At 62.3% G+C, this 25,805-nt stretch overlaps 1 protein-coding gene across 2 annotated transcripts; it reads right to left on the bottom strand.

Annotated features, from left to right (window-relative positions):
* Positions 1-3,201: 3,201 nt before the first annotated feature.
* Positions 3,202-24,587, bottom strand: CD81 (CD81 molecule). 2 transcript variants are annotated; one of them, XM_050757950.1, is made up of 8 exons: positions 24,282-24,587; positions 10,380-10,494; positions 6,683-6,780; positions 5,819-5,947; positions 5,083-5,187; positions 4,631-4,732; positions 3,885-3,971; positions 3,202-3,795 (listed from the first exon to the last, which is right to left on the bottom strand). In XM_050757950.1, exons 1-8 carry the CDS (start codon positions 24,345-24,347, stop codon positions 3,733-3,735), a joined length of 765 nt encoding a protein of 254 aa, XP_050613907.1. In that variant the 5' UTR covers positions 24,348-24,587; the 3' UTR covers positions 3,202-3,732. The 2 variants fall into 2 exon arrangements, with proteins under 2 accessions (XP_050613907.1, XP_050613908.1); XM_050757951.1 differs by having other exon boundaries at positions 5,819-5,893.
* Positions 24,588-25,805: the final 1,218 nt, after the last annotated feature.

Genomic DNA, 25,805 nt, shown 5'->3' with positions numbered 1-25,805 from the left:
GCTTCGTCAATGCAGCGAGGCGGGGCTCCCCGGGATCCCACGGTCCCGCTCAGGCCAGATGCAGAGGCGGTCCCAGCCCGAGATGAGGACGCGGGGTCGTAGCCGCTGGGTCACGGGTGAAGGGGGCTTTACCCGCTGGCTGGGCCGACGCTTTCCCACCCCTAGGGGTTTACTGGGCCCTGGCCGCAAACTTGTGGGGCGTCGTCCTCACACAATTGCCCGGCCACCCTGACACCTCTGGGCCCTCAGCTCTGGTGCACTGGTCCGGGCTCCGGGAGGCACTGAGACGTCCCCCGAGGGCGCTGCGGGGAAGCCGGGGCCAGGTCCCTGGTCCTTCCGGGCAGGATGGAGGCCGCTGAATGCTCAAGCTTCCAAGTCAGCGTGGCTGGGTGGGCGGCAGCCGGGAAGGTTTGGCCTCCGCCGTGCTTGGGAGCCTGTCCAGGGGGCAGGTCAGATGCCCACCCTGAAAGGGAAGACGAGGGCCCAGGTTCTTCTTTCGACAAGCCGCGTCTCCCTTGGCCACTGGCCCTGTTGGCACCTTGTGCCCCTTCTCAGCTGGGAGAGTTCATGCCCCACACAGTCAAGGAATCTGAGTTCCCGGTGGCTGCTAGACCTCTGGTCCCTCTGAAAGGCTCGAGAGAGAACTCCCCCAGGGCCTGCTGTCCTGGCATCCGCTGGGAAATAGGATTCAAGGACCTGCTGTGGCTCAGCCTAGAGAAAAGGAGGGGAAGCAGGACCCCCTCCTCGGCCCCCGGTCTGCTGTGCGCCTTTGGGATACCTTATTCCTTAAACTGCTCTTCCCTCCCCACAGGGAACATAGTGGAAAGTAGAGAGGGGGCTCCTTGAACCATCCTGTTACCCCAACCAGTGCAGGCTTGGAAGTTGGGAGCAGCAGGGGAGGAGGGCCTGCTGAGAGACTCTGTAACCCCCTAAAATGCAGGGCTGGGGACAGTTTCCAAATTGGCCCGCAAAGAGGCTGCTGGGAGCCCTAGACATGAATTCCCAGGCACTCATTTCCTCCAGGGGTCAGTTAAATGTGCCAGCATCTCCCACCCCACAACTAGGGAAAAGCAGCCTGACCCAGAGCAAGCCCCACCCCACGATGTAGGGGAAGATAGGAGAGTCTAGACCAAGCCCATTGGCAAGGACGGGGAGCGCAGGGGCTGCTTAGCCCCAGAGCCTGTCCACCCCCCAACCACCGCCCGCTGAGGGGCTGGGTGGGCTCCCTAGTAGGACGAGGTCTTTCTTCCCCTCCAGCCCCTTTGAGACATGGCTCAGGCCTGAGCCTCCAGCTCTTCAAAGGAACACTTACAGGAAATAGATGGGCAGGACAGAGACCCTCAAATGCTCAGGAGGGAGCAGTGTGTCCATCCTTTGCCGTCCCTTAGGAGGAGGAGGAGTCCTGCAGCCCACCCAGCCCCGACCCCAAGCCCATCTCATACTGCATTCCCTGGCTGCCCGATCCCTCCTGCCAACCTACTGACACTGTGTGCTCCTCGTGTGCCCAAGGGGCAGGGTGGAAGTGACTGCAGGCAACACAGGGCCTCTCCCAAAAGAGAACACAGAGAATCCTCCCAGAAAGGGCCCTTGCTACCTGGAGTTACTCCCTGGTTTAAACCCAAAGTAAAATTCTAAGCAACCCCAACCAACCGAATGGACACCTCTTGGCCAAACGCATTCTAAAGTAAACCTGAAAAGCTAGTTCAGGCCATGATGACCGTGGGTGGCCCAATGTGCCTCATTATACCCTCTTCCAGTGGGAATTCAGGCACTGCTGACCAGCATTCACATTAAAACAGACACCTTAGGCCGGTGTGGTGGCTCACACCTATAATCCCAGCACTTGGTCTATCACCTGAGTTCGGGTGTTCAGGAGTTCGAGACTAGCCTGGCCAACATGGCGCAACCCTGTCTCTACTAAAAATACAAAATTGGCTGGGTGTGGTGGTGCATTCCTGTGGTCCCACCTACTCGGGAGGCTGAGGCAGGAGAATCTCTTGAACCCGGGAGGTGGAGGTTGCCGTGAGCCGAGATCACGCCACTGCACTCCAGCCTGGGCGACAAGAGCGAAACTCTTGCCTAAAAATAAACAGAGACCTTAAGACTCACAAAACAGACTCTGTATCAATAAGATACCAACGTGACAGCAGGCCCTGAAAGAAATCAAAGTATTTTACCCCAAAATATATTTCTCTGATGTATTTTGAAATGGCCCTGCAAAGCTGTCTCTTGGGAAAATCTACATTCAATAGAGAATCCCCCTCCCTTTCAGGGTCTATTTCCTGATCCAGGAGATAATTAACTAAGATTCTGGCACCTTTTTAAGTCTGATAAGAAACATTTACAATCCGGAGGCTTCATCTGCATAAGAAGAATCTTGGTCTTCACAACTCCTTCTCTTAACCCAGACAGTCCATTCTATTGATTTCAGGTCTTTAGATAAACTCAACCAATTGTTAATCAGAACATCTTTTAGGCCGGGCGCGGTGGCTCAAGCCTGTAATCCCAGCACTTTGGGAGGCCGAGATGGGCGGATCACGAGGTCAGGAGATCGAGACCATCCTGGCTAACACGGTGAAACCCCGTCTCTACTAAGAAATACAAAAAATAGCCGGGCGAGGTGGCAGCGCCTGTAGTCCCAGCTACTCGGGAGGCTGAGACCGGAGAATGGCGTGAACCCGGGAGGCGGAGCTTGCAGTGAGCTGAGATCCGGCCACTGCACTCCAGCCTGGGCTACAGAGCGAGACTCCGTCTCAAAAAAAAAAAAAAAAAAAAAAAAAAAAAAAAAAAAAAAAAAAAAAAAAAGAACATCTTTTAATCCGCCTATGACCTGAAAGTCCCTCCCCTTCAAATCATCCTACCTTTCTGACTAAACCAACATACATCTTAGATGTATTGATCGATGTCTTATGTCCCTAAAATGTATAAATTCAAGTAGCCAGACCACCTTGGGCACCAGTTCTCAGGGCCTCCCGGGGCTGTGTCAGAGGCCACAGGTGCTCTTATTTGGCTCAGAATAAATAACTCCGCAAATTTTACAGAGTGACTCCTTTTGTGAACACCAGGGATCCCAACCCACCCCCTCACCCTGGAGCCCACACAGTCCACAGAGCCGAGCCCCACCCGTGCCGGACTCCCCCGCCCTCTGGCCAACCCCTAGGTCTCAGACGCCACTGGCACTGAGGGGCTGGACAGGCCTGGTAGCATGCCTGACGTTCCTTCTTTATTAAATGACGGATTCAGGATGTTGTGATTACAGTTGGAGGTGACTGTTAGAAAGGACAGGTGCATGAAGGCAGAGAGTGCCCATAGACTCGGCTCTCGAACCGGGGCAGGAGGGAACAAGGTGAGCTGTGCAGCCCACAGGACGGGCGGGCTGGGTGGACACAGCCCCCCAGGTCGGCCAAGCTGAGTCTCTGGGCGAGTGGCTCCCAGGAGAGGCCTGGCTGAGCAGGCAGAACTCCCTGGGACCCCAGGGGCAGAAGGACCCCTGCCCTCCAGTCCCCAAGGCCCAGGCCCGTCTCCACTCACACACGCCACCTACATGTGACGTCAGCCCTGAAAAGGTAACAGGAAAGTTCAGAACAAAAACAAAACCTCAAAAGTAAAAAGGCTACGTATAGCAGAGTAATACCGGAAACGTTATATACACAGGCGGTGATGGCCCCCTCAGAAGTGTCCGGGTCACTTCGGGGGCACTGCAGAGGTCCCTGCGGCCAGAGCTGCGGGGCCTCAGTACACGGAGCTGTTCCGGATGCCACAGCACAGCACCATGCTCAGGATCATCTCGAAGATCTGCGGGAGGGTGGTGGGGCGCTCGGTCAGCATAGGGCCCTGAGGAAGGGGCAGCCCAGAGAACAGGCTCTCCGCCCCCGCCCACTCACCATGATCACGGCGACCACGATGGCAGCAATGCCGATGAGGTACAGCTTCCCGGAGAAGAGCTCATCGATCTTCTGGTGGCAGTCCTTCTGCAGGGTGGCCAGGCGCGTGTGGTCAGGGACCGGGCCTCAGCTCCCGGCTCCCTGTTGTCACTCAGTAATCCGCGGTCACCACAGAAAGTGCAGAGGGGAATCCTGGAAACAGCCCCCACCCCCCACCCACCTCGGACCAGGTGGGTGCAGCGGCCCGGCCTCTGCCAGCTTTCTATTTTCCACCCTTTTTAATATAAACGCGAAATACCTGGGACACACTGTGCCCTTTTCCCCTGAGATCACGATCATTGGTGTCACTAGACCCCTACAGCATCACTGATGTGCACCCACTGACGACTTTCACTGAGGCCTCAGCAGGCAACTTCCACAGGGCACTATACGGCCTGCAGGCCCTGCCAGCTACAGGCTGTCAGGGGCATCCACACCCACAAGTGCACACGTGGAGCTGGGGGTGCAGGTGAGTTCCGCCCCCCCAGAGCCTCCACCTTCTTCACCCGGCATGCGCAGCGCAGGGCGCCTGCCTTCCTCGTGGGCCAGATGCAGTCCCACCCCTACCCTCCCAGCAGGGCAGCCCTGGCAGGGGCCATGCCACCCAGCGTGGTCGCTCCCCGTGGGGCTGCCGTGTGACCTGCCGACTCCACCCAGGGGCTGGGCGGCGCGAGGGGATCAGGCGCGGCCCCGGCGGCCTCGCACACCTTGAGGAGGTTGCTGATGATGTTGCTGCCCGAGGGACACAGATTGTTCTTGAGCACTGAGGTGGTCAGAGCGGCCAGCGTGCTGGAGCCACAGCAGTCGAGCTGCACAGAGCGGGGGTGCGAGGTCAGCCCTGGACGTGCCCGGGGGATGGCGGCTCTGGGGAACCCACGGGGAGGCGGCCAGGGGTACGCAGCGCTCCCCACTGCAGAACGCATCCAGGGGCCGGCCTTCTTCCTCCTCAGCTGCGCTGCTCAGAGCTTTCCACACCCTGGGCCAGCCTGGCCCACTAGGTTCCCACCCGAGGACCGGTTGAGCCCAGGGGTCCTGGAGGTCCCAAGGGCACCCCTCCTGCTCCTGAGGTCTGGGCGGAGGCAGGATTTGTTCAGGATGAGACACTCCCCAGCCGGGTTCCCGCAGCCCTGCTCCCCGCCCTCGCCCCCGCGGGCCGCACCGTCTCGTGGAAGGTCTTGACCACGGCCTTGGCGTTGTTGGCGTCGTCATCCACCACGGCCTGCTGTAGGGCCTGGTCATAGAACTGCTTCACATCCTTGGCGATCTGGGGGAGCGATGCGGTCACATGCACGGGGGGGCCTCCCCCACCTTGTCCCCACCCCACCCCGCCCCAGGCGGACGCACTTTTCCCAGGCTCTCCCTGGGCAGGGTGGCTTCGAGGCCAGACCCCAGAGAACAAGGACTCTGCACTCTCAGCTGCCCAGGGGGTGTTGGGACACGGGAGCTTGGCCTTGTGCTCAGCCCCAATGCTGCCTCCTTCATAAAGCCCCTGGAGATCCTCCTAGCACGGGGGACCCAGGAGGAGCCCAAAGAGCTCCCACAAACCATGGGTCAGCCCAACCCCCACCCACGACAGGAGGAGGGTGCCCCCCTCACCCACCCCACCCGCGACAGGAGAGGAGGGTCCCCCCCTCACCCGCCCCACCCGCGACAGGAGAGGAGGGTGCCCCCCCCCGCCCCACCCGCGACAGGGGAGGAGGGTGCCCCCCCCACCCGCCCCACCCACGACAGGGGAGGAGGGTGCCCCCCCCACCCGCCCCACCCGCGACAGGGGAGGAGGGTGCCCCCCTCACCCGCCCCACCCGCGACAGGGGAGGAGGGTGCCCCCCCACCCGCGCCACCCGCAACAGGGGAGGTGTGGCGGGTGAGGGGCACACCCACACACCCAGGCTCACCTGGTCCTTGTTGACAAAGCCCCAGATGCCGGCCGCCACCTCACAGGCAAACAGGATGACCAGACAGGTGAAGAACTGGAGCCAGGCAGTGGCCAGAGGGAGGAAAGAGGGCAGGCTGTGGGAAGGGACCTGGGACACACACCCAGGTGCCCAGCCGGTGTGTGTGTGAGGGGCTAGTGGGAGTCAACAGCCCACGACCTGACGAGGAGTGAGCAGCTTGTGTGGAGCCCTGGGGCACAGAGACTAAGACTCAGTCCAGGAAGGAGCCGTCAAAGCCCACGATGTCCCCACGCAGCACCAGGCTCCGCAGGACGGGGTGGATGGGGTGGGGCGCGAGGTTTGGGGTCACAGGCTGGTGAGTCCAGGATGTCTGCAGCCCCCAGGGAGGCGTGTGCAGCAGCATGACCCCTGACTGCCCTTGCTCCTGCTCCCCACAGGAAGGGGGAGCCATGGGATGTGCCTCAGTTTCCCCCACTGGAGACAACGGGCACAGGCTCCCTCTTCCTGGACTGGCCAGGCCCTGGATGGCACAGCCAGGCCTGGGCTTCCCACTGGGGGCGGTGTGCCCGGGACGCTGAGGCTCGCCTCAGAGCTAAGGCTTGCTCCCTGTTATATTTGTGGCTATTTTTTGACAAAGAAAAGCGGTCACGTAGGAACTGGCCACGATGGAGATCAAGCATGATGGGATTTAATTTAAAAACCAAACAGGAAAACCAGGGCACAGGAGCCACCTCCCCCAGAACTCTAGGTTCCGCCCTGAGCACCAGCTCTGGCCCCTCCTCAGGGCTAGACGCAGCCCCCAGCCCCTCCCGGGCCCCGGCGTCTGCAGCCCGGGACATGAATCCCCAGTCCTCCCTGCCTTACCGTCCCCAGCAAGCACTGGGATTCCTGGATGGCCCCGTAGCAGCCCAGGAAGCCGACGAACATCATCACAGCGCCCACAGCGATGAGGATGTAGATGCCTTGTGGGGAGAGAGACACCGGTGGGTGCCTGCACACTCGTCACAGCCCAAGACCCCGGAGGGTCCTGGGTGCCGACCCCACCACGGGCCGCCCAGCTGGGAAGATGTGGGGTTGCTGATGGCCAGGGATGAGCGGCGAGGGACCCCACATCCCAGCCCGGCCTGGTGAGTTCTCTGTGCCTTAGCTACCTCTCCCATGACACAGGACGGAGACTGAGGAGGCCACGTGGGGACTGTGCACCTTGTGAGTGCTCTGAGTGCTGGTGACAGGTGCTTCGCAGGGATGACACCTACGGTGTGGCCCACAGCCTGCCACCCGCCACCCACCACCTGCACCCACTCCCAAAGCCTCTGGGACTAGGCGTGGGGTGGAAGTGGCATCAGAAGGCACAGGGTGGGCCCCGCTGTAGGCTGGGGTTGAGGGGGCAGCCCAGGAACCGGAACCGGAACCAGTGCTGCCTCCCCAGTGTGGTGCGAGAAGAGGGCGGGGGGCCCTGCTGGCTCCTGCCCCCCATCTTGGCTGCACAGCAGCACTTCGGTTATGGGACCTGCGTTTGAACCTGGCTGCTGTGTGGGCGGATCAAGTTGGCTTCCTAGGCCCTGGGCTGAGGGCTGAAGCCCAGCACCCCACCTGGGACAGCTAGACCAGGACATGTCGGCCAGCCCTCCCGAACTCCCCCACGGCCCCTGGCTGGGCAGCACACACCTGGGGAGGGAGAAGGCGCCGTCCAAGGGTGGGGGGCACACTGTGGGCCCGAGACATGGGCCTGGCCACCCAGACAGGGCCCTGTACCCTCGGGACAGCTGTTAGTGTCTCTCAGTGCCTGCCCATTCCCCTATCCCTCAGCAGGCGGGACTGTCCCCTGTCGCTGCGGCAATGCAGAAGGCAGCCCGGGCCCCCTCCTCACAGCCAGGCCCATTGTCCCTGCCCAGCCAGTCCAGGGGAGAAGGTGCCTGGGGCAGGACCCACCGCCAGGCAGAGAACACACCCAGATCTAGGGCTTGGCCACCCAGCCTCCTGCCTGATCGGATGAAGCCTCTGCCAGCAATGCCTTGCAGGTGGCCACCTCCTTGTGGGCACAGCGCCCAGGAGCCAGGTCTCCCTCCCCTCAGGCCCTGACACTCCTGGGTTGCAAGGTTGGGTTCACTCAGGGGTGCAGGTCAGGAGGGGCGCATTGCCTTTTTTGGTCCTGACAGGAGGTGGGAGGCCCAGGGCTGCCGGACCCCCTGCCAGGCCCAAGCCCCACCCCAGGCTCCTCTCCAAAGCCCTCAGGCCTAACCCACCGCACCCGCAGCGTCTCTGAGGGGAGTGAGCCCAGCAAACCCGCCCTGTTCCCAGCGCTGGGAAAAAAAGCCCTCGGCAGGGCCCAGCCCGCATCGGGGACAGCAAGAGGCTCAGGCTCCAGAAGGCCAGTTCTGGGATGGGCAAGGACTTGACGGCCAGAGGAGATCCAAGCGGTCTCCGTCCAGTGGGGACCCAGGCAGAGCTCATGTCAGAGGTGACGGGTCCTGTGGTCGTGTGGCCAACACCACAGCAGGCTCCTCCAGCCCAGGGAAACCACAGCCAAGGACCGAGGGTGGGCGGCTGTGGGGCTGGAGCTCTGATGTGACCACGGTGACACCATGCGGGTCAGACCCTGGCTTCCAACATCAGCCTTGCCCTGGCACTGTGAAGGCAGCACCACTGCCCCATGGGGCCTCAGCACAGCCTGTGACCTCTGCTTCTGCCGAGAGTGGGGCGCAGGAAGGAGGCCTGGCATACCTCTCTGGGGTGTCCCCTGTCCTTGCCCCAGCCCAAAGCTTAGTGACCCTTCAGCTCCTCTCCGGCCACATGGGGCGGGACGCCGGTCCAGCAGCAGGAGCTGCTCCAGCCACAAGGCTCGGCTGCTGGGTGCCTGGAGAGTGACGCCTTCCAGGAACAGCTGCCTCACACCCAGCAGCCCCAGGTCCTGGAGAAGGGGGCAGCCCCTCCTGTCCCTGGACAGGAGTACGAGGAATGTGCTGGGGGCAGCCCCTCCTGTCCCTGGACAGGAGTACGAGGAATGTGCTGGGGGCAGCCTCGTTCTAGGCCAGGGATGCTGTGGTTGTCACTGGCTGGACTGGTGGCCCTGGAGGACAAGGCCCAGGATGGCTGGGAGGACCTTCTGGACCCCAAATAGCCCTAATGATCTGGGGAGCGGGGAGGAAGAGGCCCGGGAGGGGCCCCCCAGGAGAGATGCACCCTCGGAGATAGGAGGATGCTGGCCAGGCTTTGCTGCCCACAGCCCAGGCACACGGGCAAAGCTAAGCCAAGTGCTTCTGAGGACGCGGGCAGGAGCGCCCCAGCTGCGTGCAGGGGGTGTCTCCACACGAGCCCCCGGGACAAGCAGCCTTTCCCATTCTCCTGACACACACCTGTGAGGGCACCACGCCCCGAGAGAGGCCAGGAACCTATGGGCAGGGTCACGGGACCCTCCCCAGAATCGGCTAGGCCCAGAAACCCTCTGTGGGCCACAGGCTTCTGTCTCTGGGGAGGACAGGGACTGTCCCTGTTGACACCGTCTGGACCCCAGCACCAGCCATCTGACCCATGAGCGGGGTATGGGGAAGAAGGAACGGGCACGCCGTGTGGCCAGGGCCCTCACCTGGCCCTGGGGTGACTGCACAGAGGTGGGACGGTGCAGGTGTGGGGCCATTTCGGGCCTCCTGGGGCCCTGGTTCAGCAACCAAGCCAAGCAGCCTCCATAACTGGCAGGGGGCCTGGCCCTACAGCTCCAGGCCTGGGGCACCTGCCGGCTGAAGGAAGCCCTGAAGACTGGGGACACACAGGCTGCCCACCCCACCCACCCCCCAGCTTGTGAGGGCAACAGGGCCATCCCAGAGGCCTCCTCTAAAGGACAGAAGCAACTCAACAAATGCTCCCAGAGCCCCACCAGCACCAGCCCTGCCAGGGGCACCAGGAGGAGGGGTGCTGCTCTGCACAGTGAGCCGGTCCTCTTCCTGCTCCGGGCCTTGCCCCTCCCCGCCTCCTCCTCCATCACTTCTGCTCCTGGGGGTGGGGAGGGCAGCTCAGTCCCCCACACGCAGCCTAATAAGGCCGCAAGGTGCAGCTGCCTGCAGAGGCAGCTGAGTCACACCAGCCTCTGGGGTGTCTCCACCCCTCCCCTGCCCCCTCTCCACCCCTGCCCTGCCCCCCTCCACCCCTGCCCTGCCCCCCTCCACCCCTGCCCTGCCCCCTCTCCACCCCTCACTGGATTCCATCCCTTGAGCTCCATCCCTCCCTCCCTCCCAGGCTCAGTGCAGCCCAGGCATCCAGCCCCACCCTTCCCCGGGAGCCTCCCCTGAAATAACCCCACACTTAAAATAAGCAAGCTCTCGACACAGTCCCTGCGCAGGCCTGGCTGCCACCCCCTGCCCTGGCTCAGGCCAAAGGAGCCAGCAGGCCACAGGCCCACCTCCATTTCAACCCTTGTGCCCAGAGCCCTTTCCAGGGCCGCCTCCCTGCCCAGATATGCCATGCCTAACTGCCTTTCACCCTCCATGTCCTCACCCAAAAGGCTAGGCCCTGCCTCCTCCTGGAAGCCCTCCCTGAATGCGTCTGCGGCCACATGTGCACTCACCTACGTAGAAGGTGTTGGGCGCAGGCTTGTCTCCCAGCTCCAGATACAGGAGGTTGGTGGTCTGCGGGTCATGGCGGAGCCACAAGGCTACACCCAGGATCACGCCTCCAGCCAGCTGGGAAAGAGCGGGAACGGTGTCACATGTACCAAGAGGACTGCGCCTGCCCCACACGCGCAGCCTGAGCAGCCTCCTGCCTTGCTGAGCTGCCCGCTGGCTCCCGAGCAGGGACCAGGTGTCAGCTCTGCTGCCCTGGTTTTCGCAATGCCCTGAGGAGCCCCGGGAGTCAGGAAGCATGAGGCAGGTGCTTTGGCCGCCATCTTCTTGGAGCCTGGCCCTGCCCTGCACCTGTGGAGTGCGACTCCAGCACAGGACTGCCAGGAAGATACGGGACGCCGGTTCAATCTGCCTCTCAGATGAAAACGGAATACTTCTTTAGGATAAGTGTGTCCCAAATATTGCATGGGACATACAAAAAAATAATCTAGTGTTTATCTGAAGTTCAAGCTTAATTGGACACCCTGTAGTTTCACTTTCCACATCTGACCAGAGGTGATACCAGGACCTGAGCATCCCAGGAACACCACACCCTCCTGCAAGGATGTGGCACCACCCCAAGAGTTCTGAGCTCGTTGGGGCACTGCCTCTGTCTGGGGGTGCTGAAAACTCTGGGGTGGGGGCACCCCATCTTTGCTGCCAGGAGGAGGGAGTAGGATTTGATGTTACCGGGCCAAGCTGTAGGCACCAGGGCCTGCGGGGTTTGTGGGATACATCCCTGTTGCCATCAGCCCTGGGAAGGGAAACGGGAGGAAGGAAGCTGCTGTGGTTTCCAAGATGGGCTGGGGGAAGGGGTGCACAGAAGCCGGCCCAGCACTGCCGCTCAGCAGCTGGGGCAGGAAGGGGGCTGTGCTGGGAGTCTGGCCGGCGGGGATGGGGCTCACAGAGAGGAGAGGCCCTCAATGCCAGGTCGTCCTGTGTGCACACAACCAACTCTAGCCAGGTGGGGTCTACCCTTGAGACTGGGTCCCAAACCAGGCCCAGCTCAGCCCACTCTGATCATCCGACCAGGCCAGGCACGTGCCCTAGGCCCCCCTCCGCACGCACCAATTCCTCCTCTCTCCCTAGGGGCAGTGCCCAGCCCTCTGGTGGTGGGAGGGGACACAGGCTTTTCTTCTGTCCCTCGTTCCTAGCACCATGCAGGGCACACTGCGGCCATGTGATCCCCATAAATGACCAGTGGCCCTGAGTCCTGCTGCCCCTACCCTCCACTCCAGGACCCCTCGGCCTCCTGCTGCCCCTACCCTCCAATCCAGGACCCCTCGGCCTCCTGCTGCCCCTACCCTCCTCCACTCCAGGACCCCTTGGTCTCCTGCTGCCCCCCACCCTCCTGCACTCCAGGACCCCTCGGCCTCCTGCTGCCCCTACCCTCCTCCACTCCAGGACTCGTCGGTCGCCTCTTGCAGATGCTCCTCCCTGCTAGATGGGATGGGGATTGGGTCCCCTTCAGACCCCTCCTGGGGTTTCTTCCCGCCCCAGGCATGAAACATGGCCCCACAACCCTCCAGCAGCCTGGGAACAGTGCATCTCTAGGACACAGTCAGTTCCAGGGTCCCTGGTCCACAATAGGAGGCCCTTGTTGCTGGACAGTCTGGGTGGGTCAGGCTTTACCCCCTGCTGCCCCAGGAGGACAGTACGAGAATCCCCTAAAACCCAGTCTGGCAGACAGCCGTACGCAGCACTCAGGCAGGGACCACCCACGCCAGGGCGTTCTAAAGAAGCCTGTGGGGTCGGGGCCCCACAAGTGTGGCCACCATCCGGCTCCCATTGGCCTGGGTGAGTCTGCCTTCCTCCTCCATGCCACTCTCACAAAGGGCCAGGCCCTGGGGGCTTCCTGGAGGAGGAGGCAGGGGGACACAAGATGAAATCAGCCAGGTGAGGAGACACCCGGGGCGATGAGGGCACAACTTCCCCAGCGGAGAATGTCAGCCCAGAAGGCAGCTGCTCCCAGAGCTGAGTCGGAATGCTTGGCTCTGCCACCAGCTGGGTGCCAGGCAGGTCCTGTCCCAGCAGCTGAGGCCTTGCCTCACCAGCACCAGGCGCCGACCCCACCACAGATGCAGGGCTGCCAGTCAACTGCAGAAGAGAAACCGAAAGCTTAAAAAAAAAAAAAAGAAGAGAAACCGGGAGCTGTACCCAAGACCACCACCTGGACAGCCCCACTCCTGCTCCAACGGCCCTGCCAGGGAAGCAAGGCCCTAAGGTGGGGGTGGGCAGGGGACTGTGCCCAGCAGAGTGTGAGCTTCGGGCCCCAGTACCATGGCCCACACCCAAGGAAAGCCCTGAGGACTCCCCAGGCAGGCCGGTCTAGGGCCTCGGTGAGGGTTCGGGTGGGTGGAGGAGCTGGGGGCTCTATACCTCTTCCCCCTTCCCCTCACACTCCTGCCTCCCCTCCTCTGGGACCTAAGCTGGGCCTGGCAAACAATAAGGCCAGAGGGGGCTGGGCGTGGTGGCAAGCGCCTGTAATCCCAGTACCTTAGGAGGCTGAGATGGGAGGATCGCTTAAGCTCAGGAGATTGAGGCTGCAGTGAGCTATGATTGTGCCACTGCACTTCAGCCTGGGTCTCAGAGCGAGGCTCTGTCTCCGAGAAAAAAATTATCCAGGTGTGGTAGCTCACGCCTGTAATCCCAGCGCTTTGGGAGGCCGAGGTAGGAGGACCGCTTGAGGCCAGGAGTCTAAGACCAGCCTGGGCAACATATCAAGACCCCATCTCTACAAAAAGTAAAAATAATTAGCTGGGCATGGTGGCATATGCCTGTGGTCCCAGCCACCTGGGAGGCTGAGGTGGGCAGACTGTGGGCCCAGGTGTTGGAGGCTGCAGTGAGCTGTGACCACAATGCTGCTGCACTCCAGCCTGGTGGGGCTCTCACCCCAAAGGGGTTGTTGGTGGTCCCCCGTAGCGGGGCTGCCAGAGCACCTTCTCCACGCACCCGACACAACCACCTGGGCTGTGGTTTCTCAGACCTTCTTCTGAGGAGCTGTACCTCCTGCCCTCCTATGGGAGTTTCAACTCAATTTTCATACTTTGGTTTAGAGAGGATGGCAGCCTACTTCCCCTGCCCAGGCCCCAGACTGAAGCTCTTCCGTGCTGAGGGGAAGGTGTGTTAGAATCACCGAGGGCCCGACGGGCACCTGCGGGCAGTACTGGAAGCCATCTGGCAGCTGGGACCCCAAGTGTGCCCCTCACATGACAAGGCCCCAGGGAGGCCAGGGGCCCCCGACTTCCAGAATCCTGCAGGAGCAGACAGCTCCTAGTTCTTCTGGGCCCATTACACCCGTGGGAGCACAGGGAGGGTCGTGGACAGTGCAGGAGAGGCAAGAAGGGTGGGGGCTGGGGGGTGGCCCCAGAGAGCCTGGCTGTCCTCACCCTGTTGCCCTCCTGAGCTGGCTCCATCTGCAGCCTGGTGGGAGGAGGTGGCGAGGCCGAGAGTTGCCGTGGTAACTCTGGCTTCCTCCAGGGCCTCTGAAAACATCGCTTATTTTGTTTTGAAACTGTGGTCCGGAGACCGTTTTGAGAGCTGTTCCAGGACAGAGTGGGGCAGGTGGATGGGGGAGCCTCATCCCCACAGAGACCTGGCGACAAACCCTGACTCAGCCACAGGAGCTGCGGGGCCGCTGGAAGGGTCCCTGGGCTCCCTGTGCCTCAGTGTCCCCCTCTATGAAACAGAGCTGATCCTGGAACCGTGCCTGGCTCGGAAGCTGCTCCATAGGGGCTGATCCACCCCACGCCCTCCCTGGCTGGGCAGGGACCACCTCTCCTCTAGCCTGGGCACTGAGGGGATGACCCCATCTAATGGGCACAACGTCCTAACAGAAAGGTAGTGACAGCAAAGCTTAGCCTAAACCCCAAACCTGCTAACGGTGGGACTCCAGGCCGCGTTGCAGCTCCTTGCTGGGCTCTGGGAAGGGGCTTCTTTTCAGACTCCAGGGCCGTGTGGGGAGGCTGCCCCCAGACAAGCCCCGGCCCCAGGCCTCTGCTGAGGGTTGCAGGGAAGGCTGGTCCTGGCCTGCAGGGCCTGGAGGAGCCTGGGTCAACACCAGGAAGGACCCGAGGGCCCATGTGACTTTTAATAGGGCAAAACAGCTGGGCCAGGAGGGGGTGGGTAGGACAGTGGGAAATGGGGGTGACGCCAGCCTGCCCACCTCAGTTGTCCCCGAGGCCACCAGAAACAGTCGGGAGCCACCCTGGGTGGAAAAATGGGGCAGGAAGGAGTGCCAGGCACTGGGCAGAGGCCTCACCTGGGCCTTGGTCTTCCCAGCCCTAGCATGGACCCACAGGGGGCCGCGCCGGGCTCTCCGGCCTTCAGCAGGGACCCTGAGCTGGAGCTAGGTGACAACAGTGGTGGTGATGGTCACCCCCAGTTTCTGGATGAGGAAATGGAGGCGGAGGGGCTCCCCTAGGGCCACCTACGAGGGAGGGCAATGGCAGCTCCAAAGCCCCACGCCCCGTGGTGGGAAAGGCAGAGGTGCCCCTGCCCCATAACAGACCCCACGTGGCAGGACTAGCGTTCCCCAGAGTCAGGAACGCGGAAGCCACCTGCTCTCCGAAAGACACGGGGCAGGGCCTGGTAAAGGACCTGTGCCCTGAACGTATGCAGAGCTTTCCAAACTCAAAAGCAAGCAAACCGACAACCCAAGCTTTACAAGATGGGCAAAAGATAGGAACAGACACTTCCCCATAGAAGATACGCACACAGCAAATAAGCACACGAAGAGATGCTCCACCTCGCTAGGGACCAGGAAACCCAGGTCAAGCCGCAGCCACGGCCTGAGCACACCCGGAGGATTGGCTGCCATGAAAACGACCAACCACAGCACGTGCTGCTGGGCGAGGCGAGTGGGGCGCACGCAACGGGGGCTGTAAAACGGTCCAGCCACCTTGAATAACAGTTTGGCAGTTATGTAAAACTGCTGCTTAAGTGGTGAAACCCACATTCACATGACCCAGCTGCTCCACGCCTAGGTATTTATCCAAGAGAGATGAACTCAGGTTCACACAAGACTTGTACACAAATGTTCTAGCAACGTTTCTTGTAAATGCCCCAAATGGAAATAACCCACATGCCCACTGACCGGTGAACGGGTGGACCTGGGGGTCATCGCGGCCTTGCACACGTGGGTGCAACCCTGCTCGGCAATAAAAAGGAACAGACGACGGGCACGCCACAGCACGGGTGCAGAGACGACGGGCACGCCACAGCACGGGTGCAGAGACGACGGGCACGCCACAGCACGGGTGCGCCTCCGGGTAATTGTGCTGAACCAAAGAGGCAGAACAGCAACGGTGCACGAGGGCCTTCTGAGTTCACTTGTTGAAATGCATGCTGTGTGCACCCACAGCGAGGGCCTGTGGTTGCCCTGGGACGGGGAGGAGGGGCAGGAAGCAGGGATCCCAAGGGTCCCAGAGGCGCTTGGGGAGTTGGTGATGGTTTCACAGGGGTATAAATCTGTCAAAAGTTACCAAGTTGGTCCCTTTAAACATCTGCATTTACTGTGTGTCAATCACGTCTAAATAAAGCTGTTTGAAAAGCCCCCACGTCCCAAGTCCCTGATGACTGAACTCCTGGGGGCCAGTGTTTCTTCTGGGCCCCAAAGGCTCCAGGCTGCCATCTTGGTGCTAACTTCTTCCGAGGCGGAGCCAACGCTTCCCAGGGGCAAGCAGCAGCGTGGGAAACACCAAAGCCGTGTCCTTAGAAGTGCAGTCTTAGGATCAATCAGAGTTAGGACTGGAGTAACTATGGAGCCCGGATGTCAGTTAAAAGAGAGTCCCGCTTTCATGGTGATGAGGTAGAGGGCAGCCCAAGGCCCTGGCTGCTGAGTGCCTTTCACCTAGGTGACCTCAGGCCCATCTCAGCCTCTCTCTGCCTTGTCTACAAACCAGGAAATAAAAGTGCAGAAGCTGACACCCACACAACTCAGCCTGCACAGCAGCACCCGGCTCTCCAACACAGGCGTCATAAGCGCTGGAATCTGGACCTCCTGTCATCCCTCTCCCCACAGAGACATCCATACAGGCACCTCCCTGCTCAAAGCTTGCCTGTGGGACGCCTCTCTGCCACCAGCTCCCACCTCCTAAGATACTCCAGGCTCTGGAGGTGCCCGGCTTCTGAGATGCCCTGCCCTCATGATGTCCTGCCTCCCAAGTGGCCCGGCCCCAGAGATTCCCCACCTCCCAAGACACTCCACCTCCCCAGATGCCCCACCTCCCGAGACGCTCCACCTCCCAAGACACTCCACCTCCCCAGATGCCCCACCTCCCGAGATGTCCCACCTCCCAAGACACTCCACCTCCCCAGATGCCCCACCTCCCAAGACACTCCACCTCCCCAGATGCCCCACCTCCCGAGGCGCCCCACCTCCCGAGACGCCCCACCTCCCAAGACACTCCACCTCCCCAGATGCCCCATCTCCCAAGACGCCCCACCTCCCAAGACACTCCACCTCCCCAGATGCCCCACCTCCCGAGACGCCCCACCTCCCAAGACACTCCACCTCCCCAGATGCCCCACCTCCCGAGACGCCCCACCTCCCAAGACACTCCACCTCCCCAGATGCCCCACCTCCCGAGACGCTCCACCTCCCCAGATGCCCCACCTCCCAAGACACTCCACCTCCCCAGATGCCCCACCTCCCGAGACACTCCACCTCCCCAGATGCCCCACCTCCCGAGACACTCCACCTCCCCAGATGCCCCACCTCCCGAGACACTCCACCTCCGAAGACACGCCACCTCCCGAGACGCCCCACCTCCCCAGATGCCCCACCTCCCGAGGCGCCCCACCTCCCGAGACACCCCACCCCACAAGATGCGGTGCTGGGGGTTGGGGATGGAGGGTGGCCCTCAGGATGGAGCCCAGGTAACCTGTGGGGTTCCTGGAGGGCTCCTTGCAAGGCTACTGAAAGCAGTGTTTGTAACTCTATGAAGGATTGTTTCTTTCTCCTTCCTGGGAATTAATAAATAACAGAATCGACTTCAAAAGGGGGGGCTGCCAAGCACACTGGGTTCCTGCCCAGCCTGTCCGCTGTTTCCAAGAAGCAGCTGAAAGGGAGCAAAAGGCAGCAGGCGCTGCCCAGGCAGGCCGAGGGCAGCTCCCCTACCCATGCCAGCTGCCCGCTGCCCCCGCAGGCCCCAGACAGCCGGGAGTCAGAACTTCAGGTGGGAGCTCTCCACGCCAGCACACACACCCCCACAGCTGCAGGAAGGGGCAGGGATCTGGTCGCTGCACCCATACCTTACTCCCACCCAGACGGGCCAAGTGGTCACCCCAAGTGCTGCCCAGGCACCCCAGTGGGGGACGAGGACGATGGTACATCAGCTCACCCGCCTTTACACAGAGGCCAGGCATCTGTGTGTCTCTAGCCCAGGCCCTCCCTTGATGCTCCTGGGGAGAGGGGTCACCAGGCAGGGCCGTACTGCGGGCTCTGTGCCTGCTCACCCACCCCAGGGACTGCACAAGCAGGAAACACACCGGGAAAGGCCCATTTGGTTCAGCCACTGGGAGGTGCCGGGGCCTGAAACACCCTCTCCAGGAGGACAGTGAGGCCCTGAGGTAGGAAGGAAGGGAAGAAGTCTCCTTGGAGATACTGGGTGAAGGAGGGGAGCAGTTCGCCAAGGTGCTTCCAGGAAGGGACGCTGGGGGCCAGAGGTGAATGGCCCCTCCAGCCTGGGTCCCCGCAGGCCAACCCCTCACTCTCCGCCCACCAAGAAGGGGCAGTGCCAGGCCTGGGTGTGGAGGTTGGGGACAGGGCCAGACTCCTCCCTGGGTGATGTGGGGCCCTCTCAGGCCCTCCTAGGTGGTGAGCAGCTGCCCCTCCGACCCCATTGTGGCCTCCAGGGCCGGGAAGGCAGCATGGAGGGAAGAGGAGCAGGAATCCTCTCCTAGGCCAGGAAGCGGAAGCTCCACTCACAGGGCCCCTGGCCCCTGGCCCCGAGGAAGCCGCCTGTCTCAGCATCTAAAAATAGGTGTCAGGCGAGGATGCTGGCCTTCGGGCCCCGCCTGCTGGGGGGATGTGAGGAGTCATTTCCCTCAGGACCAGGAGGATGGGCACAGGCTCAGAGGATGCTGGTGTCTCCCAGGCATTGGGGGTGGTGGGCACCGGTGCCCCGAGGACCAAGCCCCTTCCAGGGCCAGCTGTTCCCAAGGCAGGGAAGCCAGGAAGTCCCTTGCTCCACTCTAAGCCTATCCCTGCTCTGGGAAGCTCCTCTACCCCATTGGCCCCTGTAGGAAGGGTGTGTCAACACAGTCCCAGTGACCCACTGGGGAAGAGCCAGGCAAGGGGCTGTGGGGTGGCTGGCAACCCCAGGGCCATGTGCTTCAAAGAAAAAGGTCTGGGTGGGCCAGTGCCCCTGAGGGAGGGTGACGGGAGGCGGGAGATGGGTGGCCTCAGGCAGAGGACCAGAGAGCAGGTAGAGGGGCCCAGGGCAGCTCAGGGGCTCCAGCTGCACCTGAGATGCTGCCCAACACAGCCTGGTCAAGAGCCAGTACCTGCTCCCGCCTGGGTGTGGCCACCCGCCCCAGAGGCACCCCACTCAGCTGGGGCTCCTCACAAGCCACCACTCTGGAACCGTGGCTTCCTTACTGCCCAGTGGGCCTGATAATCACCAGGCAAGCCTGGGGCGGTGTGGGTGGCTCCAGGCTCGGAGCCTGCCCAGCGCAGAGTGGGGACTACTTCCTTTGAGCTGCCTTCATCTTCTCGGGGACAGAAGGAAAGACTGTTCCATGCAGGCCCAAGGTCAGGCCGAGTCCCGGGGGGTGGAGGAGTGGCCTGTGGCTGCCCCATCTACTGTGTGAGAGGGTGAGCTCCCAGGGGCCCAGGATGGGGTGGGGGCTGGAGTCTGTGCTTCCCAAACCGTGGCCCCTCGGAAACCCCTGGGGTCCCACTCAGAAAGGAGCTCCAGGATCAGGACTGTTCTGGGCCCCCATCAGCCTGGATCCTTCACCTGTCCTGGGGTGAGCCTCATGCCCTGTCATGGTCATGTGTTTTACCTACGCTGTTACCTGGGGTTGAGCTTTGAGGTTAGTTCTACACCGCACTGGATATCATGCTCCTGGCAGGCTGTGAGGGGCCTGGTCTGGCTGGGAACAGAAGTGAGGACCCCAGGCTGCCCGCCTGCCCTGATCCTGGAGCTCCATGTAACACAGCACAGGGTGCCCTGCGGGGTCCCCATCACTCAGCCCTCTCCCTCCCATCCTTTACCTTCTCCGAATCGCACCACTTCCATAACTGGGAGCCCAAGGGGCTGAGGAAGAGGGAAGCAATCACTTTCCAAACGTAGTGGGAGGGCACAGCTCCAGACAGAAGGGCAAGGCGGGGTGGGGGCGTGAGCCACCAGCCTCTGGCCAAGCTGGACGCAACCTCCTCTCAGGCCCCTGGCATTTGGCATCTCACACCTGGACTCTCGAAGCTCCCCTGCTGGGGCACCCGCATCTGGGAGAGAGGGAATTACAAGCTCTGCGCCCCTGGCCCCCCAGCCCTACCGCACCTCCTTGAGCCCGCAGCCCTCAAAAACCTCGTGTGGGGAGTGGGGGGCAGCTGCCTTCTGGCCATCCTAAGGCCATGGCATTGGTGGCTAGCACAGGATGCCTACAGCCCCGAAAGCGAGATCCAGCTGACCTTCCATGCCCTTGGGCATGGCCCCTGCCTGAGGGGACTCCTCCAGCACTGGGGGCCTACCTGGAGGACCCTCAAGGGTCTCTCATGATTCAGCACCTGCTCTGCAGCCCAGGTTGGGGGGCTTAGTTTGGGCCCAGAAACACAAAGAATGTGTGTGCAGGGCTGGGGGACACTGAGTAAGTCCAGAGGTTCCTGGAAGGCTGTCCAGCATACCAGGTGCCACTGCGTCCTACCAGGCAGGTGGGGACGACTCGGAAGTGGAGATCACTGAAGCCCATTTCTGGGTAAGCCTGGTTCTTCTTGCCCAAAGGGGTGCTGGGAACAAGTCAGACACCTGCAGGGGTGGAAGACCACCCAGCACCCACGGTGCGCCCAGCTGGGATCACAGGGAGGTGGGGCCCAAGCAAGGGGCAGGGTACCTGGCTCCTCCCAGCCCCACCCCATCCCCAGGGTCCTCTCCAATCCGCAGCCGGCACGAGGGTGACCACCTGCTCCCTCGCACAGGTGCCTGGACTCTAAGCCTTATTGACTCTATGAGCAAAGCTCTTCCCATGGTGGGATTTCAGGTATAGAAATAGGGGATCGTTTGGGGTCTGTCTCCCTGTCTGGGCTTGGAAGCAGTTATGAGATAGGGATTGGGGGTGAATCAGATTTCTGAAAGTTGAGCTGAACTGGGCACTGGGGTGGGTGTAGGAGAAGGACCCTCAAACCCAGGAAAGAATGGAGGGCTTTCGGGCACGCACCCTGGTGCACTCAGGGAGGGTGGGTGACTTGTCAGCACGCGGTAGAGACACAGCCAGCCAGAGGGGCGACCAGGAAAGTAGGCCCACACCTCCTTGCTTTCGCTCTGTGCCCTGCACTTCTGGACGGCCTCACTGGGGCCAGTCTGTAGCAGGGACAAACCACAGACTTCCTCTTCTCAGCCTGCTTGCCCCAGTGACCGTTTCCCCAAAGCTGTGCAGTCAGACAGCCTGGGAGAGCCAGGGAAAGTCCACACGCCCACTTGGTGAAACCAGGCACAGGATGTCCTAGCCCCCCTCCCCCACAGCGCCTGCCAGGGTTGCAGCCCCTCTCCCGGAAGGACGGCAACAGACCTGCCAAGTGACAGTCATGCGCTGTCTGGAAGCGAGAAATACCCGTTAGTGAGGCTTCTAATCAGTCTCTTTCCCGGCCGGGTTTGGCTGCCCTGCCACTGGGAGGTGGCCACCAGCTGCATTCGGTTGGGGGAGCAGCCAGTCCCAGGCAGGAGACACAGCTCTTCTCCCTGCGGGGACCGGTGACACCTCTCCTGGGCTCCCTGGCCAGCCCCCGAGGAGAAGACTCTTATATCCATTTCACAGAAGAGGAAGGCAAGGCTCCCATGGGCCAGTCCCCTGCCCCTGCCCCGGGACACAGGCTTTCTTGCCCTGCTCCTGGCAGCAGTGGGTCTCAGGTGCCAGCCGCCTCTGATGGAGGCTCCCAGACCCACCCAAGGGACAGGATTTCCACGCTGCTTGGCCAGGGTGTCTGCAATATCTTCCCTGCTTGGGCCAGCCCCGCACCCAGGGAGACCAGTTCTCATTGGCCCCCAAAGCGGTCAGGGCGCAGGTGCACGCTGCCCGGACCTCCCCCTGGCACCTTGGCTCGGGAAGTGAGACAGCAAGAGTGTGAGTGTGTGTGCAGGTGGGAGTGAGGGTGTGTGCACATTCGTGTGTGTGAGTGCCTGTGCGTGTGTGGGGGGGCTCCTTTCTGTGAAAGAGGTCAGGCTACCCCAGCTGCCTTCTCCCACAGGCAAGGCCTTTTTCCTCTCTAAAATGGAACTTTTAACAAGCGCCCCATCCAGACACGCATTGTCAACCTCCTCCCCACCAGCCTCCCCTGAGCCCACGGGACTGCACTGAGTCCCTCTGGGCCCTGCAGGGTTCCTGCAGCCCCTTCCCCACTGCACATCCTGCCTGCCTGGGCTGGGTTCTCTGAGGCAGGGGTCCCTTTGGACCCTTGGCCAACCCCCACACCCTGAGCCCTTCCTGTACCAAGCCCCCTGTCAACACTCAGGCATGTCAGTGAATCCACCAACAACGCCAGGAGGCAGGCTCATTGAGGGCCCCCACTGCAGACGGGGGAGGCCAAGGCCCAGGACCAGGGCAGTATGGTGGGGACTCCACTGAGGGAGGCCCAAGCCCATGGCACTGTGCTCTCAGCCACACACCCTGCGACACCACGGTGGAGGGGGGTCCACCAGGGTGGTGCCCACCAACCTCACCTCACCCAGCCTGGCATTCCTGGCTACAACAGAGCCCCAGTGGATGGGTGGGTCCACAGTGACTGTGAACGGACTCAGTTCTCAATGCTTTGCGGGGAGCGGGCCCTGGGGAGAGGAGTGGTGAGGCCTTGGAGACATTTCCTCGAGCCTTAATAACAAGCATCCCTGGGATGCGTCAGGTCTCCACCCCAGCTGCCTGGGAAACTTCCAGGCCCGCCGTGGCGACACTCCCGGGGGACTGCCAGGGAGACCTCTCAGCCTGGGCAGGCAGGAGGGACTCACCCAGCGGTGACCCAGCGGTGACGCATCGTCCAGAGAGCAAAAATCCACCTCCAGAGAAGTTCCCTTCCCTGACTCCCCTTCAGCCCCCGCCCCCAGGCCCACACTCTCCTCATCAGGGGATGGGGCTCCAGGGGCCGGCAGAGGGACATCCTGTGTCCCGTGCCTCTCCCACATGCCTGGGCTGAAGCAGGCCACCACTAAGCAACGGCCGAGGTGCCAGGGCTGTGCCTGGGGAGGGCAAGCCCCTCCCAGATGGCCTCGCTGCCCCCACTGCCAGGGCAGAGCCAAAGGCTACAGTGACTCCCACCAGTGTCCCAAGCAGACTGTGCAGAACAGTCGGTCTTGGGGAAGGTGGGATGTGACCGCCCCACTCCTCTCCCAGCTGAGAGTTCAGTTCAGCCTCTGTCCTTCCCCGTCCAAACAATCTCCCTGCCCCAGATCCGCACTGGGATCCTCACAGTCCAGATGGGAAACAGATGTCTCTGGTCCCACACACTGGCTCCAGGGGCCATTTTAAAAGTTTGCCCTCCCTGCCTCAACTTGAGAAACACTCGGTCCACTGGGACATCAGCCGAGTCTTCCACGAGAAGGGGGTGACAGCCTGGGGGGACACGGGGAGGGGCTTGCAGTGTCTGCCCAGGGGCGTGGCTGCGGGGAGGCCACCATCATGGACACCCACTCCAGTCCTTCCAGGCCAAGAAGGGATTTCCACCCCCTCCCCAATTCCAACACTGACAGGAAATGGAAACAAAAGGCGAAAGCCCATCAGTCACTTCCCAGCAGCAAAGACTGCGGTCAGGAGAAAGCCATTCTCAGCAGGAGACCCTCCTCCACCCACGTTGGCACCCAAAGATGCCCAGCGTGGGGGCCCCTCTTTCCAAAGCAGCGGCCCCACTCCCAGACCCTGCCATCCACTCCAGGCCCCTGGTGCCACTCTCTTCCTTGTGCCAACTCAGAACCGCGGGACCCCACTCCTGCAAGGCCTCCAGAGCCCTTCTGGGAGGAGGCCTAGGCTGGAACGTGTCTGGGTGAGGAGAGGGAGATCGGCCCCCAGACAGGACAGCCAGGGTGCGCGCACCCCAGCTTTTGGGCCATCCCAGCGGTGACGTCCTTTTAGGCGCGACCCCCGGGAAGGTCCCGGGTGGTGACAGCAGACTGGCGAGTTAGCTGGGCTGGGGAGAGAGTGAGGCGGATCGCCCCCAACCTCGGGCAAAGTGTGCGCCCCCGCCCCACCATCCAGGGGCGGCGGCCCTTGATGAGCTCATGGGGGCGGGGCGCCAGGAGTCCCGCCCGCGAGCCCCCCCTTCGTCCCCGCGAAGCAGCAGTCCGGAATCCGCGGCCAGGGACCCGCGCAGGCCCCTCCTCAGCTGAGGGGCGGCCGGGTACTCGGGTCCCGGCCCGCGCCCACCGCACCCATCACTATCACTTAGCGGGAACTGCCCGGCGGCCCCCAGAAGCCCCGGCCCGGCCGCAGAGCTGGGCCCCCGCGCACAGAGGCCCCGAAACTCGGCTCGCAGCCCTCAGCCCCAAAGTTGGGGGGCGCGGCGGCCCCGGGCGACCCCCCACCCCGCTCCTGGAGCCCACAGGTGGCCCCACAACTTCGCGGCCCGCGCTGCGCCCGCGGGGCCTAGCACGCGGCCGCGGGACTTCCCCGAGGTGGGGTGTGTGCCCGTCCCCTCCCGCCCTGGCCCCCGGCCCAGGCCTTACCCAGAAGACGAAATTGAAGACGAAGAGCAGGTACTTGATGCACTTGGTACACCCCTCCACTCCCATGGCGACGCGGGCGGCGAGCGGCCTGCGGGGCGCGGGCCGGTCCTGGGAGGCGGGCGGGCCGGCGCGGGGCCTGGCGGGCAGCCGGCAAGGGGGCCTGGCGGGCCTAGGGGCCTCGGTGCGAAGAACGGGGCGCGGGGGCGCGGGGGCGCAGGGGCGCGGGGGGCGCGGGGCGCCGGAGGCCTGGCCGGATGCGCGGTGGGGTCGCCGCTATCTCCGCTGCTGCGCGCTCGCTCTGTGGCCGGGCGCGCGCCCCGCTCAGCACCACTTATAGGACGCCTCGGTCCCGCCCCCCGTAGGCCCCGCCCCGGCCAGCTCGCGCCCGCCCCCGGCCCCGCCTCCCGTCGCCAGGGCGCGCATCGGAGGGGTATGGGGGCGCTGCACCTACCCCCAACTTGGCGCGTTTCGGCCAGGACCTCAGGGCCCGGGTGCACCGTGCTGGGCGCGGGAGGCGTCCCTAAGCTGCTGTCGCGCTCCGAGCCCCCGAGGGGGTGGCAGCAGGGCCGCGCCTGAGGACAGGCATGCAGCGTCTGCCCAGGAGTGCAGGCCCGGTGCCGGGAGAACAACCTATTCCTCCCTCCCTCAAGCACCTTGGACAATCTGGGAGGGCTCCCCAAAGGAGGTGAGCACCTTGGACAATCTGGGAGGGCTCCCTAAAGGAGGTGATGCCACAGTGGTTGGCTTTGCAGAGACAGGAGGGTTTGCTCACATTGCTCTCCGGGGCTGGAACGGGGGCAGGCATGAGGCCCCCTAGTCAGTGTTGGCCTCAAGTACAGGCAACCAATCCCTGTCCCATGGAAGGGAAGAATTGCTGACCCATGCTGCAGGAGTCTGCATCTGAAAAGGTCACTGGGCCCTGAGAGGGCAGCTCCCAGACCAGTGTGAAGTGTCCAGGAGGCCAGAGCCACCTATAAGAGAACCTCCAGATATTGCATCTATTTCATCCACATCCTGGTTGTGTCGTGCCCCAGGGATGCCAGCCTCACGCTGTGGCTCTTCCTGTAGGTGTGGGGCCAGGCCCGCTGCACTTACTGCTTTGGGCTAATGATTCAGAGTGAGGGGTGCTTCCTGCCCAGAGGAAGGAGTGAAGGCCTTCGCAGGAGATGACTACCGACAAAGGTCTCCCATGTCCTCTCCAAGAAAATTGATGGACAACAGGGCTGCGTCGTGGGCGGGAGCTTACCTGGGAACCATGTGGAACCAGGTCCGGAGAACCATGCTCTAGCTAGCTCGTCTTAGCAAATGTCGTCCAATCCAGTGCTAACTGATAGAACCTTCTGCAATGATGGGAATGTTCTGTAGCTGGATAACCCCTGGCACAAATGACTACTGGGTACTGGAAATGTGGCCACAAGGAACCGAATTTTTCATTGTGTTTCATTGTAATTTAAATTCACATGGCCCTGGGTGGCCAGTAGCGCTCACATTGGACAGAACAGCTCTATTGTAATCATCTGTGCT

Source organism: Macaca thibetana, chromosome 14 (genome assembly GCF_024542745.1).
Source record: "Macaca thibetana thibetana isolate TM-01 chromosome 14, ASM2454274v1, whole genome shotgun sequence".
NCBI classification, from domain to species: domain Eukaryota; kingdom Metazoa; phylum Chordata; class Mammalia; order Primates; family Cercopithecidae; genus Macaca; species Macaca thibetana.
Note: the sequence above shows the minus strand (reverse complement) of the source record. Positions and strands in the feature narration are given on the sequence as shown.

Excerpts from the sequence above, each read along its gene's own strand:
- CD81 (XM_050757950.1), bottom strand. The coding sequence starts at position 24,347 with ATGGGAGTGGAGGGGTGTACCAAGTGCATCAAGTACCTGCTCTTCGTC. Across the intron at positions 5,948-6,682 it reads CCCAGTGCTTGCTGGGGACG|GTCCCTTCCCACAGCCTGCC; the intron begins GTAAGGCAGGGA and ends TGTGTGTCCCAG. Across the intron at positions 5,188-5,818 it reads GCTTTGTCAACAAGGACCAG|ATCGCCAAGGATGTGAAGCA; the intron begins GTGAGCCTGGGT and ends TCGCTCCCCCAG.